We start from the raw sequence: 21,890 nt of genomic DNA, 5'->3' as shown, positions 1-21,890 counted from the left end.
GATCTTCGTCAGACTGGTAGAAAAGTTCCGAACCGACAACGCTATCTCCTGTAGCGCCGTGCTGTGTTGTCCCAACATCTCTTCCTGATGGGTAATGGCATGGCGAACAGAATCCAGGTCCGCTGGGTTCATTTCTGGCCGGATCGTTCTGTCACGGTTCACTACGACAGAACCCAGAAGCAGACCAGGACGAAGTGAGTTGAACGAAGGTGAGTATTTATTAACAGATTCAAAAAAAATGCAGAGTAATCCAGGAGATGGAGCGGGCGGCGGAGATGAGTTGGTGGAGGTGAAGTGGCAGATCCAATGATGGCACGGCAGCCGCCGACAACCAGGCAGGGGTTGGGTGAAGGTCCCTGGAGAATGACTGTAGACAGAAAAAAACGGAGGTAAGTACACGGCAGGCCAACAAGGTGCAAAACAACAAAACTAACGCTAGTAACTCAGAGGCTGATACGCTGACAAAACATACTGTTCATAGCTAACGATCCGGCAGGGAATGGATGTCAGATCAGAGCTTATGAAGGGGTGATGATCAGGACCAGGTGTGCCGAAGCTGATGAGAAGCAGGTGCGGGTAATCGAGAGATCACCCGCCTAGCAATGTCGCCCGGCAACCGGACAGGGTGCGTTCAGGAACCTTCAGGAAACAGGAGATTCAGAGCAGAAAAACGGCAACACAGGCAGGAACAGACTCAGGACGCAGGGTTCATGACAGAATCTCAAATATAAAATGTATTTTGATTTGTTTAAGACTTTTTTGGTTACTACATGATTCCATATGTGTTATTTCATAGTTCTGATGTTTTCACTATTATTCTACAATGTAAATAATAGTAAAAATAAAGAAAAACCCTTGAATGAGTAGGTGTGTCCAAACTTTTGACTGGTAGTGTACTTACAGGTAATTGAGTAGTGTGTGTGCCTACTCATACTACACATGAAAGTGTGTAATAAAGGTAATGCCACATTGACAACACTTCAATACAGTTTTGATAAAAAGCCTCCATGATGAGGTTTAGGGGTTCTTTTTTGCCACAGAGGAAATCCCCTGTCAGAGCCTCAGCTGGTAAACAAGAAGTCAGAGCAGAGTGGGTCTGCCAGCAGGACAAAAGGCCTCCATTCAGCTGGCTCAACTACGAGAAACACACACACAGCCGCGCTTCATGAGCTATTTGTTATTGGAAAACTACTCAGACACTTTTCAGTGTTCTGTGACACCGCTTTGGTTCATTGACCTCATTTGGAGTTGTTATATGCTTAACTAGGCTACTGCTGTCAAACTGTTCTGTCTCACAGACTTTGTCTCAAAAAGAAACGATATTTCCTCAAATGTCTATACTTTCATTACCAGTCATAATTTGTTTGGTTATGAGATCAGGAAGCTTATATGTAGCTTTTTTATTTCCATACCTCTTTACCTTGTGACACAGTGAGTTTGGCTTTTATGGTATTACTGTAGTATAAAGTAATCAACAGGAATGGATTAACGAGCAAGCCTTTACTGTATATTATACTGTATATTGACCCCCCCCCCCCCCCACCCCCTCACTCTTTCTCTCTCTTTCTCACTCTCTTTCTCTCTTTATCGCTCTCTTTTTTTACAGTGCATTCGGAAGGTATTCAGACCCCTTCACTTTCTCCACATTTTGTTACATTACAGCCTTATTCTGAAATGGATAAAATAAAATAAAATAAAATGTCCTCAACAATCTACACAAAAAGTGAAAACAGTTTGTTTTTTTTGTGTGCAAATGTATAAAAAAAAAAAACAGAAATACCTTATTTACATAAGTATTCAGACCCTTTGCTATGAGACTCGAAATTGAGCTCAGGTGCATCCTGTTTCCATTGATCATCCTTGAGATGTTTCTACAACTTGATTGGAGTCCACCTATGGTGCATTCAATTGATTGGACATGATTGTGTGGTCCTCTGTAGCTCAGCTGGTAGAGCACGGCGCTTGTAACGCCAAGGTAGTGGGTTCGATCCCCGGGACCACCCATACACAAAAATGTATGCACGCATGACTGTAAGTCGCTTTGGATAAAAGCGTCTGCTAAATGGCATATTATTATTATTATTATTATTTGGGAAGGCACACACTTGTCTATATAAGGTCCCACAATTGACAGTGCATGTCAGAGCAAAAACCAAGCCATGAGGTCGAATAAATTGTCCGTAGACATCCGAGACAGGATTGTGTCAAGGAACAGATCTGGGGAATGGTACCAAAACATTTCTGCAGCATTGAACATCCCCAAGAACACAGTGGCCTCCATCATTCTTAAATGGAAGAAGTTTGAAACCACCAACACTCTTCCTAGAGCTGGCAATCGGGAGAGAAGAACCCGATGGTCACTCTGACAGAGCTTCAGAGTTCCTCTGTGGAACCTTCCAGAAGGACAACCATCTCTGCAACACTCCACCAATCAGGCCTTTATGGTAGAGTGGCCAGACGGAAGCCAGTCCTCAGTAAAAGGCACATGACAGTCCGCTACGAGTTTGCCAAAAGGAACCTAAAGGACTCTCAGACCATGGGAAACAAGATTCTCTGATTGAACTCTTTGGCCTGAATGCCAAGCGTCACGTCTGGGGGAAACCAGGCACTGCTCATCACCTGACCAATACCATCCCTACTGTGAAACATGGTGGTTGCAGCATCATGCTGTGGGGATGTTTTTCAGCAGCAGGGACTGGGAGAATAGTCAGGATCGAGGGAAAGATGAACGGAGCAAAGTACAGAGAGATCCTTGATGATAACCTGCCCCAGAGCGCTCAGGACCTCAGATTGGGGCGAAGGTTCACCTTCCAACAGGACAATGACCCTAAGCACACAGCCAAGACAACGCAGAAGTGGCTTCGGGACAAGTCTCTGAATGTCCTTGAGTGGCCCAGCCAGAGCCCGGACTTGAACCCGATCGAACATCTCTAGAGATTCCTGAAAATAGCTGTGCAGCGACTCTCCCCATCCAACCTGACAGAGGTTGACAGGATCTGCAGAGAAGAATGGGAGAAACTCCCCAAATACATTTGTGCCAAGCTTGTAGCGTCATACTCAAGAAGACTCAATGCTGTAATCGCTACCAAAGGTGCTTCAACAAAGTACTGAGTAAAGGGTCTGAATACTTTGGAAATTAGATATTTTTTTAATTTAATTTTTTATAAATTTGCAAACATTTCTAAAAACCTGTTTTTGCTTTGTCATTATGGGGTATTGTGTGTAGATTGAAGAGGGGGGAAAAACTATTTAATCAATTTTAGAATAAGGCTGTAACGTAACGAAATGTGGAAAAAGTGAAGGGTTCTGAATACTTTCCGAATGCACTGTATACACTACCGGTCAAAAGTCTTAGAACACCTACTCATTAAAGGGTTTTTCTTTATTTTTACTATTTTCTACATTGTAGAATAATAGTGAATAAATCAAAACTCTGAAATAACACATATGGAATCATGTAGTAACCAAAAAAGTGTTAAACAAATCAAATTATATTTTATATTTGAGATTCTTCAAATAGACACCCTTTGCCTTGATGACAGCTTTGCACACTCTTGGCATTCTCTCAACCAGCTTCATGAGGTAGTCACCTGGAATGCATTTAAATTAACAGGTGTGCCTTGTTAAAAGTTAATTTGTGGAATTTATTTCCTTCTTAATGCGTTTGAGCCAATCAGTTGTGTTGTGACAATGTAGGGGCGGTACACAGAAGATAGCCCTATTTGGTAAAAGACCAAGTCCATATTATGGCAAGAACAGCTCAAATAAGCAAAGAGAAACGACAGTCCATCATTACTTTAAGACATGAAGGTCAGTCAATACGGAACATTTCAAGAACTTTGAAAGTTTCTTCAAGTGCAGTCGCAAAACCATCAAGCGCTATGATGAAACTGGCTCTCATGAGGACCGCCACAGGAATGGAAGACCCAGAGTTACCTCTGCTGCAGAGGATAAGTTCATTAGAGTTACCAGCCTCAGATTGCAGTCCAAAGAAATGCTTCACGGAGATCAAGTAACAGACACATATCAACATCAACTGTTCAGTGGAGACTTTGTGAATCAGGCCTTCATGGTTGAATTGCTGCAAAGAAACCACTACTAAAGTACACCAATAAGAAGATGATACTTCCTTGGGCCAAGAAACACAAGCAATGGACATTAGACCTGGTGGAAATGTGTCCTTTGGTTTGGAGTCCAAATTGGAGATTTTTGGTTCCAACCTCCGTGTCTTTGTGAGAAGCGATGTGGGTGAACGGATGATCTCTGCATGTGTATTTCCCACCGTAAAGAATGGAGGAGGAGGTGTTATGGTGTGGGGGTGCTTTGCTGGTGACACTGTCTGTGATTTATTTAGAATTCAAGGGACACTTAACCAGCATGGCTACCACAGCATTCTGCCGCAATACGGCATCCCATCTGGTTTGGGCTTAGTGGGACTATCGTTTGTTTTTCAATAGGACAATGACCAAACACACCTCCAGGCTGTGTAAGGGCTATTTTACCAAGAAGGAGAGTGATGGAGTGCTGCATCAGATGACCTGGCCTCCACAATCCCCCGACCTCAACCAAATTGAGACAGCAGAGTGAAGAAAAAGCGGCTAACAAGTGCTCAGCATATGTGGGAACTCCTTCAAGACTGTTGGAAAAGCATTCCAGGTGAAGCTGGTTGAGAGAATGCCAAGAGTGTGCAAAGCTGTCATCAAGGCAAAGGGTGGCTATTTGAAGAATATCAAATATAAAATATATTTTGCACTTTTTTGGTTACTACATGATTCCATATGTGTTCTTTCATAGTTTTGATGTCTTCATTGTCATTCTACAATGTAGAAAATAGTGAAAATAAAGAAAAACCCTTGAATGAGTAGGTGTTCTAAAACTTTTGACCGGTAGTGTATATCCCTCTCTTTCTCTTTTCCAGTAAGAACTCAGCCCCCCAAGTAAAGGTCAGATTGCCAAAGCATCTGGCACCTTCTTCTCCCCTGTAGTGTTTTTCTTACAATTACACACAGCCAGCAAAAAATAGAGCTCTTAAATCCAATTAATGAGAAGATAAGCGTTCACAACCGTTTCTCCCTTGGGTCTTTGTGATGACACATTTAGTGATGCAAGGTTTTGTTTTCTTCTAAAAGAGAAACACGGTATTGCCCAAGGCAACAGACACCTGCCGAGAACTGTTTTGTGTCATTTAACACTTTAACTGACCACAGCTTTCACTTTTACACATCGTTATCTCTTCAAAAATGAATTACCATGGCAAAACAACAGTATGGTTACTGTATGTTTTAACTCGAGCTGCAACTAATTATTTTTCACTGAAATCTGTCAGGTCTTTGAGTGTTGTTATGACTGGATATTTTCCCAGATGAAGCAAAGAGAGAAAGACAGAGAGAGAGAAAGCAAGAGATAGAGAGGGGGGAGAGACAGAAAGCAAGAGAGAGAAAGAAAGAGAGAGCATGAGAAAGAGAGAAAGCAAAAGAGAGAGAATGAATGTGAGATAGATAGAAAGATAGAGCAGACAGCAGAATTGGAGGCAGATGGTGTGACAGAAGATAGCGACACCCCTACTGTGCAAAATGCAGAGTGCCAGTCTGTGAAAGCAAGCCACACACAACACCTTTTCTCTTCAAGCCCATTCTATCTTCGCTGTGTTGCCCACTTACAGTGAGGGTCCTACTGGGAAAGTTATTGTAATTGAGCCACACCTACTGTATCAATCTACAACAACAATGTACAGTGGGGAAAATAAGTATTTAGTCAGCCACCAATTGTGCAAGTTCTCCCACTTAAAAAGATGAGAGAGGCCTGTAATTTTCATCATAGGTACACGTCAACTATGACAGACAAAATGAGAAGAAAAAAAATCCTGAAAATCACATTGTAGGATTTTTAATGATTTTATTTGCAAATTATGGTGCCTATTACTATTATTATTAAAATTACAGGCCTCTCTCATCTTTTTAAGTGGGAGAACTTGCACAATTGGTGGCTGACTAAATACTTTTTTCCCCCACTGTATACCCTTTGTTGGCAATGACACAGGTCAAACGTTTTCTGTAAGTCTTCACAAGGTTTTCACACACTGTTGCTGGTATTTTGGCCCATTCCTCCATGCAGATCTCCTCTAGAGCAGTGATGTTTTGGGGCTGTCGCTGGGCAACACGGACTTTCAACTCCCTCCAAAGATTTTCTATGGGGTTGAGATCTGGAGACTGGCTAGGCCACTCCAGGACCTTGAAATGCTTCTTACGAAGCCACTCCTTCGTTGCCCGGGCGGTGTGTTTGGGATCATTGTCATGCTGAAAGACCCAGCCACGTTTCATCTTCAATGCCCTTGCTGATGGAAGGAGGTTTTCACTCAAAATCTCACGATACATGGCCCCATTCATTCTTTCCTTTACATGGATCAGTCGTCCTGGTCCCTTTGCAGAAAAACAGCCCCAAAGAATGATGTTTCCACCCCCATGCTTCACAGTAGGTATGGTGTTCTTTGGATGCAACTCAGCATTCTTTGTCCTCCAAACACGACGTGTTGAGTTTTTACCAAAAAGTTATATTTTGGTTTCATCTGACCATATGACATTCTCCCAATCCTCTTCTGGATCATCCAAATACACTCTAGCAAACTTCAGGGCCTGGACATGTACTGGCTTAAGCAGGGGGACACGTCTGGCACTGCAGGATTTGAGTCCCTGGCGGCGTAGTGTGTTACTGATGGTAGGTCCCAGCTCTCATGCAGGTCATTCACTAGGTCCCCCCGTGTGGTTCTGGGATTTTTGCTCACCGTTCTTGTGATTATTTTGACCCCACGGGGTGAGATCTTGCGTGGAGCCCCAGATCGAGGGAGATTATCAGTGGTCTTGTATGTCTTCCATTTCCTAATAATTGCTCCCACAGTTGATTTCTTCCTGGGGTACGAGGTAAGTTGGTCGGGAGAGGTTGTGTTTTCTCTAGCAGGAGGTAAGCTTGGCTTCTTATATGGTGTTGAGTAAAGCTTAAACCATGTATTTAGATTGTAGGTAGGTATTGTAGTTAGGTATTATAGGTAGTTTACTTAGGTAGTTATTGTAGGTTATTGTAGGTTATTGTAGGTAATTATTGTAGGTAAGTATTGTATTCGGCGGACCCCGGCGAAGCACGAGGCTAGCTAGCTAACCCACTACTTGGACCAACAAAGCTAGCTAGCTAGCGGGTAGCTACTGGTAACTTTTAGCAACTGTGGTTAGTTGTTTCCAATGTTATTTCACGCTTAAGAGTACCTGTAATTGAGCCAGCTAGCTACCTACCATTCAGCTGTTTTTCTAACCTCATTATCCGAGGCATTAACGTTAGGTGGTTGGTAGCTGCTGTACTTAATTACAGCTACTGATTGCAGTCTGCCACCCAGACAGCTGGCGTCGGGTAAGTTTGGCTTTATACATAGCTTGGGCTTTGTCGAGTAAGGCTTAAACTATGTATTTAGATTGTAGTTAGGTATTATAGGTAGGCATCGTGGGCTGTATATTACTAGGTATTATAGGTAGGCATCGTGGGCTGTTGTGGGTAGTTGTTGTATGTAGTTATTGTAGGTTACTTTTGTATTCGGCGGTGCCGGGTGTAGCACGAAGCTAGCTAGCTAACTCACCTCCTGAACTAGCTGGCGAGTAGCTATTAGCAACGGTAGCAACTAAATACAATATCCTTTTAGCCAGCCACATTCGTTCGCAGCGACGCCGTTTTTCAAACAAAGTCAACACAGCAGCCATTGCTAGCTAGCCAACACTACCAGCTAGCTGTACTGTAGTAGCTAAATACAATATCTTTGTGCTAGCTAGCCAACGTTTAATTATTGCTGCGTTATGAAAGAACTAGACACGGACACGAATTATCTGTTTAGTGTGTTAACACACTATTGGTAGTTTGTTGTAACCAAGTATTGCTGCTAAACTGTGTGTTATTGGATGCTAGCATGCTAGTTAGCTATGGCGTCATAGTTAGCTAGCTGAATAAAGTAAGTTGAGTCTATTCCTTAAAACATTGAACCGCTGTAGTTTACAACAATTCTAATTTCTAAAGTGGAAGTTGGGAGAGTTTTATTCGGGTGGCTCAGTGAAACAATTATAGTTTCTGAGGTGGAAGTTGGGAGAGTTATATTTTTTTTGGTGAGGGAGGCCCTGCTCTCTCCTTTCCCAGATGTTTAGTTCATTTCATTCCGATCTCCTCTGCATTATTGTAGCCATCTAATACAGCCTGTCAACTATGCCTCTGCCTATCCCTGTTCTCTCCTCTCCGCACAGGCTACACAAACGCCTCACACCGCGTGGCTGCTGCCTCTCTAACCTGGTGGTCCCTGCACGCACCACACACCTGGAGTTCCAGGTCTCAGGCAGCCTCTGGAACTGCCGTTCTGCTGCCAACAAGGCTGACTTCATCCCAGCCTATGCTACCCTCCAGTCCCTCGACTTCCTGGCGCTGACGGAAACATGGATTACCACTGAAAACACTGCTACTCCTACTGCTCTCTCCTCGTCTGACCATGTGTTCTCGCATACCCCGAGAGCATCTAGTCAGAGGGGTGGTGGCACAGGAATCCTCATCTCTCCCAAGTGGTCATTCTCAATTTTTCCCCTAACCCATCTGTCTATCTCCTCATTTGAATTCCACGCTGTCACAGTCACTAGCCCATTTAAGCTTAATATCCTTGTCATCTATCGCCCTCCAGGTTCCCTTGGAGAGTTCATCAATGAGCTTGACGCCTTGATAAGTTCCTTTCCTGAGGATGGCTCACCCTTCACAGTTTTGGGGGATTTCAACCTCCCTACGTCTACATTTGACTCATTTCTCTCTGCCTCCTTCTTTCCACTCCTCTCCTCTTTTGACCTCACCCTCTCACCGTCCCCCCTACTCACAAGGCAGGCAATACGCTTGACTTCATCTTTACTAGATGTTGCTCTTCTACTAATCTTACTGCAACTCCCCTCCATGTCTCCGACCACTACTTTGTATCCTTTTCTCTCTCGCTCTCCTCCAACACTACTCACTCTGCCCCTACACAGATGGTAACGCGCCGCCGCAACCTTCGTCTCTCTCTCTCCCACTACTCTCTCCTCTTCCATCCTATCATCTCTTCCCTCTGCTCAATCCTTCTCCCTCCAATCTCCTGATTCTGCCTCCTCAACCCTCCTCTCCTCCCTTTCTGCATCCTTTGACTCCCTGTGTCCCCTATCCTCCCGGCCGGCTCGGTCCTCCCCTCCAGCTCCGTGGCTTGATGACTCATTGCGAGCTCACAGAACAGAGCTCCGGGCAGCTGAGCGGAAATGGAAGAAAACTAAACTCCCTGCCGACCTGGCATCTTTTCACTCCCTCCTCTCTACATTTTCTTCATCTGTTTCTGCTGCTAAGGCCACTTTCTACCACTCTAAATTCCAAGCATCTGCCTCTAACCCTAGGAAGCTCTTTGCCACATTCTCCTCACTGCTGAATCCTAACCCCCCCTCCTCCCTCTCTGTGGATGACTTCGTCAACCACTTTGAAAAGAAGGTTGACGACATCCGATCCTCGTTTGTTAAGTCTAATGACACTGCTGGTCCTGCTCACACTGCCCTACCCTATGCTCTGACTTCTTTCTCCCCTCTCTCTCCAGATAAAATCTTGCGACTGGTGACTGCAGGCCGCCCAACAACCTGCCCGCTTGACCCCATCCCCTCCTCTCTTCTCCAGACCATCTCCGGTGACCTTCTCCCCTACCTCACCTCGCTGATCAACTCATCCTTGACCGCTGGCTATGTCCCTTCCGTCTTCAAGAGAGCGAGAGTTGCACCCCTTCTCAAAAAACCAACACTCGATCCCACTGATGTCAACAACTACAGACCAGTATCCCTTCTTTCTTTTCTTTCCAAAACTATTGAGCGTGCCGTCTTTAGCCAACTCTCTTGCTATCTCTCTCAGAATGACCTTCTTGATCCAAACCAGTCAGGTTTCAGGACTGGTCATTCAACTGAGACTGCTCTTCTCTGTGTCACGGAGGCTCTCCGCACTGCTAAAGCTAACTCTCTCTCCTCTGCTCTTGTCCTTCTAGACCTGTCTGCTGCCTTTGATACTGTGAACCATCAGATCCTCCTCTCCACCCTCTCCGAGCTGGGCATCTCCGGCGCGGCTCACTCCTGGATTGCGTCCTACCTGACCGGTCGCTCCTACCAAGTGGCGTGGCGAGAAGCTGTCTTCGCACCACGTGCTCTCACCACTGGTGTCCCCAGGGCTCAGTTCTAGGCCCTCTCCTTTTCTCCCTATACACCAAGTCACTTGGCTCTGTCATATCCTCACATGGCCTCTCCTATCATTGCTACGCTGACGATACACAACTAATCTTCTCCTTTCCCCTTCTGATAACCAGGTGGCGAATCGCATCTCTGCATGTCTGGCAGACATATCAGTATGGATGACGGATCACCACCTCAAGCTGAACCCCTGGCAAGACGGAGCTGCTCTTCCTCCCGGGAAGGACTGCCCGTTCCATGATCTCGCCATCACGGTTGACAACTCCGTTGTGTCCTCCTCCCAGAGTGCGAAGAGCCTTGGCGTGACCCTGGACAACACCCTGTCGTTCTCCGCTAACATCAAGGCGGTGACCCGATCCTGCAGGTTCATGCTCTACAACATTCGGAGAGTACGACCCTGCCTTACACAGGAAGCGGCACAGGTCCTAATCCAGGCACTTGTCATCTCCCGTCTGGATTACTGCAACTCGCTGTTGGCTGGGCTCCCTGCCTGTGCCATTAAACCCCTACAACTCATCCAGAATGCCGCAGCCCGTCTGGTGTTCAACCTTCCCAAGTTCTCTCACATCACCCCCCTCCTCCGCACACTCCACTGGCTTCCAGTTGAAGCTTGCATCCGTTACAAGACCATGGTGCTTGCCTATGGAGCAGTGAGGAACGGCACCTCCGTACCTTCAGGCTCTGATCAGTCCCTACACCCAAACGAGGGCATTGCGTTCATCCACCTCTGGCCTGCTGGCTCCCCTTCCTCTGCGGAAGCATAGTTCCCGCTCAGCCCAGTCAAAACTGTTCGCTGCTCTGGCACCCCAATGGTGGAACAAGCTCCCTCACGACGCCAGGACAGCGGAGTCACTCACCACCTTCCGGAGACATTTGAAACCCCACCTCTTTAAGGAATACCTGGGATAGGATAAAGTAATCCTTCTACCCCCCCCCCAAAAAAAATAAAAATAATAAAATAATAATAAATAAAAAAAAACATTAATAAAAAAAAAAACTAAAAAAAAAAAAAAAATGTAAAGTGGTTATCCCACTGGCTATCGGGTGAATGCACCAATTTGTAAGTCGCTCTGGATAAGAGCGTCTGCTAAATGACGTAAATGTAAATGTAAATGTACATTTCTTCAAACCAAGCTGCGTACCTATTGCAGATTCAGTCTTCCCAGCCTGGTGCAGGTCTGCAATTTTGTTTCTGGTGTCCTTTGACAGCTCTTTGGTCTTGGCCATAGTGGAGTTTGGAGTGTGACTGTTTGAGGTTGTGGACAGGTGTCTTTTATACTGATAACAAGTTCAAACAGGTGCCATTAATACAGGTAACGAGTTGGAGGACATAGGAGCCTCTTAAAGAAGAAGTTACAGGTCTGCGAGAGCCAGAAATCTTGCTTGTTTGTAGGTGACCAAATACTTATTTTCCACCATAATTTGCAAATAAATTCATAAAAAATCCTACAATGTGATTTTCTGGATTTTTTTTCCTCAATTTGTCTGTCATAGTTGACGTGTACCTATGATGAAAATTACAGGCCTCTCTCATCTTTTTAAGTGGGAGAACTTGCACAATTGGTGGCTGACTAAATACTTTTTTCCCCCACTGTAACAGAAATGTAACTCAATTCAATAAAAGTATTGTGCTTAAACTGTTCAAGTTCTATGTGGGATTTAATGACTTTGTTTGAAATCAGAGCCATTTTAGATGGTACATTTCTCTCTGAGGTGTTTCTGGAACCCAGACTCTAGCATGTTGTAAATTAAATTACAAGAAAGAAAGAAAGAACGTGGACATCCTCCTCAATATCTGCAATTAAAAGTTATCAGCCAGTATAAAGCCAGAAGTAAAGATATGACCTCATGTTTCAACATTAAATTAGTATTGGCTCCTGCTGGAACAGTGGAACACAATAGGTATAACAACAAACATCCAGAAAACAAGGCACAAATACATAAATATAAATGTACAAGGGCAGGAAGAGACGTTAAGTAGCGAGACAGGTGAAAAGACCTCCTGTTCCTCCCCTGCAGGGACACAGTTCCAGGAACATTTTCTCATAGCAACTATGGATTTAATGTCAATAAAAGAGCCAGAATGACCCCCTGCTAACCGGATGAGAAACTCCAGCAGGCTTGTAGATAATATGCCCTAGCCTTCTCATGACACGGCCCATCCCTGGGTTACGGTAACTGTCTATTTTCAGGGAAGTGAAAGCTGGTGGCGGTGGCCTTCTGGGGTGACACTCAGAGCAGGGTCATGGGGACCAGGTGTGGTAAAAGGGACAAGTGGCTGTGATTTCATTTCAAAGGGTCTTAATCTGATAACGTAAATGGCCAAACGGGAGCCTCATTGCCACTATTTCAGCAGTGAATGGCGGTGCAGTCGTACTGGCCTCTCTGATGAGACTAAATAGAGACGATGTTCCCATCACCACTGACTCACCAGCAGGTTACTATCCACACCGCAGCCAAATAAATAGAGGGATTTTAGGTTCTGACTGGTGGAAACAAAGTCCCTTGAATGACATTTTCCTATGTATTATGTCCATTGTGTTCTCAGATTGGGGCAGATAAAGGTGAGGAGATAGTGAGAGGAAACCCCTTCAGACCTTTGAGATGTGCTGCCAATTAAAATAATCCAGTGCGGCACATGGTGTCAATTCCACAGTATTCGCTAGAGTTGTGCCTACTGGTATCTTTTCTTGACAGAGGGGTGAGCCAGAGACGTATTATAGCGTTTTTTTTCTTCAAGCATAGCCAAAACATAGACAAAACAGATCAATGTATGTTATGTAACAGATTTATTTGCGTATCAGATTTCCACCTCTTAAAGATTTCCACTTGTAAAAGTGTTGCACTAGAAATATTTCGGGTTATCACAGTACAGTATCAACAGGGGACATAATATTACTGCGAAAAAATACATTTGACGGGTACAAAAATCTATTTGCTACAACGATACATTTGTTTTATATAATCAAATGTGTCACAGAAGCAAAGAACAGGATCCCTGTGATTGTTCAACATAGTGTGGACATCATAATACAGTAGTGTACTTCAGTTCTTGGACAAGTATCAGGACACATCATTTCCACCTAACCACAACATGTCATACTCACAACTACCTAATTCTGGCCATTGCACATTGCATTGTTCAAAATAGTTTTACATATCAGCTGTAGTTTTAGCATGCAAGTATTATATTAGACATCAGATACTGGCCAATGTTAATTCAAGTCTAAACAACGTAGGTGAGCTGACATGACAGCAATATCAAATCAAAACAATATTCAACAAAAGACAAAAATGCTGTATCAGTGCAAAGAACGAAATTGGAACATAAATAAGTCTCACCTAAGAACTCACCTAAGAACTCACCTAAGACAATTTCAAGGTTTGTAAATTGCAACAGAGAAGAGCTACTGTGACACAATCAATAGAACTAACTTGTCTCAAAGTCTCATATTTGCTGACTTTAGTGTACTTTTTTAATCATGTATAGGAGATGCTGCATGGTGGTTGCACAAACTCTCATTTGAACATGTTTTTTAGTCCAGGAATTGGGGTCTGTGCAGCTGCGGCAGCCCCTTAAAGTGGGAAAACCATTTTCAAAACAGAGGAAATCTGACCAGAGCAGATAAAGCCATACCACCTCCATTCACCTTCATGGAGAGAGGGAGGATGAAGGTCTTGTTGTGTCCTAAAACATCTGGATCATAGACTCCCTGGCCTTGCCCACTCCGACCCATTTGACTGGAAAGAGAAAAAGTTGATTAAGAGCTATTGAAAAAATGTAATGTATTGATTTAGTTAATTTTAAAATAACATGTAAGTCCTGAATTTGGAATAGAATACTTACCGGGTACACCAACGTGGTTCTCTATAAAGCGGATGTAGTTCTGGGCTTTGACTGGCAGATCTTCCCACTTTCTACAGGCTGAGGTGTCACTCTTCCAGCCAGGCAGTTTCTCATACTCCACCTCCACTTTCTGCAGGACGTCCATGTTAGCTGAGGAGACAGGGAGGGGACAGGGGTCATACAGAATATAGAATAAATGTTTTGTATTTCCAACATCATCTTCTTTGTTTGATTCACCACGTATACATGTATGAAGGGAATATGTACACTTGTAAATGCAGTCAGTCTTACCTGGGAAATAGGGAATCTTTTTGCCATTGAGCTTATAAGACACTCCCACTTTGATTTCATCCATCACGTCAAGGATATCAAGTTTGGTTAATGCAAACCTGTTATTGAAAAAGCAGGGTAAAAATGTTACATACATCTCTCTTCTCTTGTCAACTCCAATACATTTCAAATGGCATCTAAGCTAAACGTTCCCAATAAGATCCACTAGGTGGCAATGTAGCCCAACTTTTCTATTACAAAAACAGGACCGCACAACTGTAGGGCAGGGCAAACCCTGCAGTGACACTCACGCTGTGAAGCCGTTGATCATGTTCGCGTAACGCAGGATGACCAGATCCAGCCAACCACAGCGTCGTTTCCTTGCTGTGGTCACGCCCACCTCATGTCCCCGGGTCTGCAGCAGCTCCCCAACCTCCTGTAAGAACGGATGACAGCAGAGAAGCTGGTCTGGGCAATCGGACCTTCAACTACTCTATTCTGTGTAGACTTGATTACTTTGAGTTGAATTCTGACATTATGTTCTACACTATATATCTCCTCTAATTTGTATTTAATGTATCATGTTTGGGGTTTGACTCACATTGAGTTGTTCTGTGGGGAACGCCCCGATGCCCACTCTAGTGGTGTAGGCCTTCACCACCCCGTACACATCACCAATGTTCAGAGGGGGGATGCCCAGTCCGGTACACACACCACCCACGGTGCAGTTTGATGATGTCACAAATGGGTATGTACCTGGGAGAAGAGAGCAAGATATTAAAGGAATGCATTTGTGATAGCCTCCTGGATGTGCACCAGACCCAGAACTATCGGGGAAGGTCTTCTTTTGAAATGTACTATTTCCTTATAACGACTATATGTGGCTATGTCAACAGGTGTAAACAAGGACTGTGTAGACCCAAACACAAACCTATTCTAAGGAAACATACCATGCCTATCAACATACCATGACTCTCGGACCAACAGTGCTTACTCATATTCATGCGTCTATACCCGTCTTGTACGGTCAGCCATAGGGGAGTAAAGTATTTCCTTACCAAAGTCAATGTCAAGCAGGGCAGCGTTCGCGCCCTCCACCAGAATCTTCTTAGGGGGTCCATTAATAGCGTTGTACATGAAATAGACACCGTCTCGCACCATGGGTCTTATCCGCTCAGCATACTCCTAAAAGGTTAGACAGGATGCACAGATGAGATTTGTTCCTACTGTATGGATAGATGGATCATGAGAGCAGAGCTACTGTAATTGTCATCTGCTTCTTCGATGCTACATTTAGACATCACTGCATGACGGAGTGGATTTCAGGGTTATTATGGGGTGATGATGATTATGATGATGAGTTAGGAGTAGGCCCGCTCTGTTACAATTCTGACATACGTTTTCTACTAGCTGAGTTGTTTACCCCATTGCCATGTCAACACATACTGAACACAAACAAACATAAAAAAAAGCACACTTCATGAAACTCACCTTTAATTTCTTCAGCTGACCTTCAACATCTACCACCAGTGTGGGGAACATGGCCTGGTACTGCTTAGCAAGATTGTTGAATCTATGACCAAGCCACCATCAGAAGAACATGAATATACTGTTATTTTCATAATAAATGTTCCTTTTATCCAGAGAGCCAAATGCCAACTGGCACTCCCGATAACCATCAGCCTCTCCTGGTGAAGCTGATGGTAATGATGGTGATACTTACCTTGTAGAAAACTCTTTGAAATCATCTAGGAGGTCACAGATACGCAGCCCCGTACGTGACGCTTTGCTTGAGTAGGTCGGTCCAATGCCTTTCTTTGTGGTTCCAATACTGTATGAAGTAAATGTTGAATTATAACACTATAATTGAGGAATAGAAGATTTCAACACTTCAGGAATGCTAACAAAACACTGCAGGTAATGCTTAATAAGACGTTACAAGCATTGTATGCCTTTATAATGAATCATGATTCATGACAAGTCTTACAATGCATTATTCAGTGGTGTAAAAATACTTGTAAGTACTAATTCAGTCGTTTTCTGGGGTATCTGTACTTTACTTTACTATTTATACACTTTTACTTTTACTCCACTACATTCCTAAAGAAAATAATGTACTTTTTACTCCATACATTTTCCCTGACACCCAAAAGTCCTCGTTACATTTTTTATGCTTAGCAGTACAGAATATTGGTCCAATTCAGGCACTTATCAAGAGAACATCCCTGGTCATCCCTACTGCCTCTGATCTGGCGGACCCACTAAACACAAATGCTTCATTTGTCAATTATGTCTGAGTGTTGGAGTGTGCCTCTGGCAATCCGTAAATTTAAAAAACAAGAAAATTGTTCTGGTTTGCTTAATATAAGGAATTTGAAACTATTTATACTTTTACTTTGATACTTACAGTAAGTATATTTTAGCGATTACATTTACCTTTGATACTTAAGTACTGTATTTTCAAAACAAAATACTTTTAGACATTTACTCAAGTAGTATTTTATTGGTTGACTTTCACTTTTACTTGAGTCATTTTCTATTAAGGTATCTTAACTTTTACTCAAGTATGACAATTGGGTACTCTTTCCACCACTGGCATAATTAATGCATCTTAATGCATTACACCTGCAGGCTTTAGTAGTGTTGTTTGAGCCCTGCAGAAGAAGGTGTAACTTCCTGTTCTTACCTTTTTCCTTCCTGTGCTTGTCTCTGTACCTCCTGGAGCCCGTCGACTGCCTGGTGGAAGTCAAACACTGTCCAAAGGGTAAACAGGTTATTTCACACCATGGACACATAAACACAACAGCAGAACATGTCATTGGAACATGTGAGCAACATGTGAGACTATGGAATAAATGTCTCCCCATGTTCTAAAATTATCTGCAACAATTGTTGTCACAACAATGATATGAAGTGCAAACATATAAATCAATTAGCAATTGATTTGCGGACAATGAGCAATAATCACATCCGTTACTTTAAACAAACAACTGTGCTTGTTTTGTATTCCAATTGGTAGTTACAGTGTTGTCCCATTGCTGCAACTCCCCTACACTCGGGAGAGGCGAAGGTCAAGAGCCATGCGTCCTCCGAAACACAACCCTGCCAAGTCGCACTGCTTCTTGACACACTGCTCACTTAACACAGAAGCCAGCCGCACCAATGTGTCAGAGGAAACACCATCCAGCTGGAGACCCAGCCCGTCACAAGGAGTTGCTAGAGCACAATCGGACGAGGAAATCCCGGCCAGCCAAACCCTCCCCTGGGCCAATTGTGCACCACCTCATGGGTCTCCAGGTCACGGCTGGCTCTGGGATCGAACCCGGGTCTGTAGTGATGCCTCAAGCACTGTGATGCAGGTACTGGCTACCTGATAGACCACTGCGCCACTCAGGAGGCCTTGTTTTGTCTGTTTTAAGTGCTATCTGAACCACATGTCCTTTGCCCTCTCTTTTAAATGCAGCTGTTTTCCCATGAGACAGTTAGTTACCAATGTGGGCCCTGTCTGAGATTATCAGTCTCTTCTCCCAGTCTTTAAGGCCTGTGGGAAGAAAACATAAAATAGTTAGACAAAATCACCCTGTCCTCTCATCTGCTGACTGCGGTTCCTTTCTAAATAGATGATCAATGTGCACATTCTAAGACAAACTATAGGCCAATGACTCTACTTCATGTTGATATCTAAATCTTCACACCTTTCTTTTCATTTCTTTCCGCTTCTTCAAACAAGCCTGGCAGATGAATGACCACACCATTGCCTGCAGAGACAGAAGGGATGTTTTGTGTACAAATACATGTGATTTGATATTTTAAAAAATATTTGACAGTAGGCCTACATCTTACTGGCAAACCAAAGAGCAGAGTGACTGGTCAGGGTGAACAGTGGCAAACTGCTGATGACAGGGAATAGAGATGTACACACCGATCACAGAAACAGCTTTGGAGTTGATGATCCCACTGGGGAGGAGGTGGAAGTCATATTCCTTCCCGTCCACGACCACCGTGTGACCTGCATTGTTACCGCCCTGTGGTCAGAAGAACAAGAAGAACAGAGAGGGCACTCAGGAATGCAACAAATGTATGGGTTAGCTTATCTTATCCAACAAGTCTCCCCTATCTAGGCCACCCCCTCCTCCCCTAATCCCCTCTTCTCTGTTCCAGCCCCCCCTGCCTGCAGATACACAAGACTGACAAGTCACGCTATAACATGCCTGGGAGGGGGTGCCTGGGGAAATAGGTTTTCCCACATCAAACTAACCGGCAGTCCGCAGCACTAGAGTAGGAGCTATTTTAGCAGCAGCAGCAGCGATCGGGACAAGGTGACACGACACCCCCCCACACACGTACTCCATCTAGTCTGGAATATGGGGAGGGGTGAGCAGTCTGCCCTTCTCATGTATCCATGCTTCCCCAGGCATGTGACTCCTCTTTATCCCCTGGGCTGGCAGGCACACTGGAGGAAGGGGGGCATCCCAAACTGACACTCTCTTACAGATGTAGGATCTTAATTTGATCCCATGTTGCAGAAGAACTTTCCTGCAATGCAGGAAATGTAAAACGTGAAGTGTATTTGAGGTTTAAAAAGGCTTCTGAGGTTTGTAATTTCCACTTTGAAATTTCAGACTTGATTAACCCTTACGAAAAATGTATCAACCCCTACAAATATGTCCATTAATTTTAATCCACATAATGATTCACATTTCCTGTGGCTGCAGTATTATTTTCCTGCTGTAGCAAACTGGCTCAAATCAAGATCCGACATCTGTATCTGTGCAACCAGGGGAAAATAGCTCCTTTGCAGTAAACTAGTGAAAACTTTCTTGGCACAAAGGAGACAGTCCACTATTTTATTTTGCTTGTTGAGAAATGTATCCCCTCTGCAGCTGCATTTCAATCCTGTCTTTCTGCAGGAACTTCTCTCCACCAGTGGGACCACAGATTTATGCTCGCAGGATTACCAATTCCAGTCTCAATCTCTTCCTTCGGCAATGCCAAAGAGGAAACTAAATGTTCTAATGCTAACACGTTTAACACATCTCAGGGGGGATTTTGTCCCACTCCTCTTTGCAGATCTTCTCCAAGTTATTAAGGTTTCGAGGCTGATGTTTGGCAACTTGAACCTTCAGCTCCCTCCACAGATGTTCTATGGGATTAAGGTCTGGAGACTGGCTAGGCCACTCCAGGACCTTAATGTGCTTCTTCTTGAGCCACTCCTTTGTTGCATTGGCCGTGTGTTTTGGGTCATTGTCATGCTGGAATACCCATCCACAACCCATTTTCAATGCCCTGGCTTAGGGAATGAGGTTCTCACCCAAGATTTGACGGTACAAGGCCCTGTCCATCGTCCCTTTGATGCAGTGAAGTTGTCCTGTCAGATGGCGCTAAAGAGCAAATTGCAATGAATTTGTAAATAAATAATCATGACAGTCATTGGGAGCCTGGGACCTGAACCGGACATGCACATCCATCAACAGTCGACGGACAGAGGGATACACTAGCTAGAACCTTCTCGAGGATCTGGTAGGACAATAAAAAACATGGCTCTGTGCCCAATTCGCAACACTGTCTTTTGTTTCTCCTGCCATTAAATGCTAGCTTCCGGCAAGCTAGCATACTAGTAGCTAGTTTGCTAGCTCACATGCCCATCAAGTCTAACTAAAGTTCCTGGCGAGCTCGTCATCCTTGTGACATTATGCTAGCTAGCTATCCCTAGTTAGATTATTTGTTTTCACTTGTCGCATCTGTGCTTGTTGCATTTTCCCTGTGCTTGTCACCAATGCACTCGTGCACTGGCAGCAAGCTGCTCGTTCTAAAAATTTAACTTTTGGTCATCAAAACAGTGGCAGCACGTGCAGCAGAGGTGATTCTGCTTTTACATGCAAAGGTGTAATAGATGTATTTATGCTGTTGTTTAATTAAATGCACATATCACTTTATATATCTTCCCAAAGAAACAACCATAATTTGAAAACTTGGGCTGCCCTGGGTATTCAGCCAATCAGCTGCCACCACTGCATGGGCTAATTGAGTGACTTTAAGACATAACAAGAAGAAATCTGCTAATGCTCTATCAAATTTTGGAATTGCATGTTGTGTATTATACTATCCTAACTAACAGTAAGTTGAAAGCCCAACTGACTTCCTAAAAAATAATGTATAAAAATACGTGTTTTATATTTTATTTTGGTTGGGTGTTTTTATTTTTTGGGGGGTTGGGGGCCTCTAGTGGCCGCTTGTGTCGTTTATGCCTAGAAATGGCACTGCCTTCAGTAAATCAGTTGGTTAGTCTACCGTTACTCTGATGATCTGCGCTGTTGCGCGCCTCACTGCGTGTTGACATGTATCAGGCAATAGGACTGAGGGGTATGTGGCATGCCACTGACGTCGCTGAGACTTGAGACCTTTTGGGCTGTCTGTAACAAAGTATAGCAAGCACACTGTGGCGCTGGCATCCCTGGCCTCTGCTGGGCTGGGCTTCTCCGAGCCCTTACTGTAATAGAGCTTGCATAGATACCTTTATGCACATCACCAGAGCTCCAAACTCCTGTTGAGCCGGGTTCTTTTTACAACAGACGGGTATTTCTTTGAATAAACACAGGGTCTTCCAACCCAACATTTCACGGTGCTGCGCTGAAATAGTGAATGCCCAATCTGTTTTCTCTCATGCGCCTGGAAACAAAGTTAATGTTAAGGCACTATGAATCAATAGTGAAGGTTTTCACAATGGCACCTACTTTACACTGACTGACATTGCTCAGTTGCACAGCTGAGCTGCTGGAATTGTTAACCGGTGCGTAAAGCAATTTTGGCCCAAATAAACAAAGGTCTTGCAAGTGAATACATTTCTTTATGTAATTTCTTTTTTATTTCCTCACCTGGCATCTGCAAATGATGTCCGACTCTGTTGCCAACAAGTCGACCACTTTTCCCTTCCCTTCATCGCCCCACTGTGCACCAAGTACAACTGTCACCTTGTTCCCCTTGTCATTTCGAGGTCGCTTCCCCCCTGTGCCGGGGTTTGCATAACAACTTTTGTGAGACATATTTATCCTACACCAGCGCACTGCACGCAGTAAAATGACAACCCGTATGTTACGAGAAAATATCCCTTCAGAGCTCAAGTAGAGACCGGTATAACCAAAAACGGGTTTGTAGCCTGATGTCGAGGGGGCACATTCACAGTAGTCTAGACTGCAAATGATCTCGTGTCTATATTTACTGTCAGACCATCATCAGTTGGTCAAGAGTACCACGCAAGTGAGAGCCAATGAGAATTCATATCGTGTAGGCCTAATCATGTTTTTTGTATGCATTTGAATCATTCTCCGAGCGCTAGTCTCGTTTGGATGAAACTACGCGCACACGTTGCGCACTATGTTGAACCAATGGACCGGCGATATGCAACCATTTTAACTGTGAACATACTGCCCCTAGCTTTTAGTACACACATATAAACGAGATAGAAAAATCTAATTTAAAAAATGCATGGAATGTATCAGATTATTTTATTGTATTTAGTG

At 44.0% G+C, this 21,890-nt stretch overlaps 1 protein-coding gene across 1 annotated transcript; it reads right to left on the bottom strand.

Moving 5' to 3' along the window:
- Positions 1-13,025: 13,025 nt before the first annotated feature.
- Positions 13,026-21,609, bottom strand: LOC121552564 (adenylosuccinate synthetase isozyme 1 A). The gene is made up of 13 exons (XM_041865517.2): positions 21,246-21,609; positions 18,293-18,395; positions 18,066-18,128; positions 17,861-17,911; positions 17,057-17,123; positions 16,094-16,201; positions 15,862-15,943; positions 15,429-15,555; positions 14,972-15,126; positions 14,682-14,806; positions 14,392-14,489; positions 14,101-14,250; positions 13,026-13,994 (listed from the first exon to the last, which is right to left on the bottom strand). The coding sequence occupies exons 1-13, from the start codon at positions 21,411-21,413 to the stop codon at positions 13,942-13,944; spliced, it is 1,350 nt and encodes a 449-aa protein (XP_041721451.1). The 5' UTR covers positions 21,414-21,609; the 3' UTR covers positions 13,026-13,941.
- Between the last annotated feature and the right edge of the window lie 281 nt (positions 21,610-21,890).

The sequence above is a fragment of the Coregonus clupeaformis genome, chromosome 36 (assembly GCF_020615455.1).
Source record: "Coregonus clupeaformis isolate EN_2021a chromosome 36, ASM2061545v1, whole genome shotgun sequence".
Lineage (NCBI taxonomy): Eukaryota > Metazoa > Chordata > Actinopteri > Salmoniformes > Salmonidae > Coregonus > Coregonus clupeaformis.
This window is presented reverse-complemented; position numbering and strand designations above follow the sequence as displayed.

Excerpts from the sequence above, each read along its gene's own strand:
- LOC121552564 (XM_041865517.2), bottom strand. The coding sequence starts at position 21,413 with ATGTCTCACAAAAGTTGTTATGCAAACCCCGGCACAGGGGGGAAGCGA. Across the intron at positions 16,202-17,056 it reads CAAGCACAGGAAGGAAAAAG|TATTGGAACCACAAAGAAAG; the intron begins GTAAGAACAGGA and ends TACTTCATACAG. Across the intron at positions 14,490-14,681 it reads ATGATCAACGGCTTCACAGC|GTTTGCATTAACCAAACTTG; the intron begins GTGAGTGTCACT and ends TTTCAATAACAG.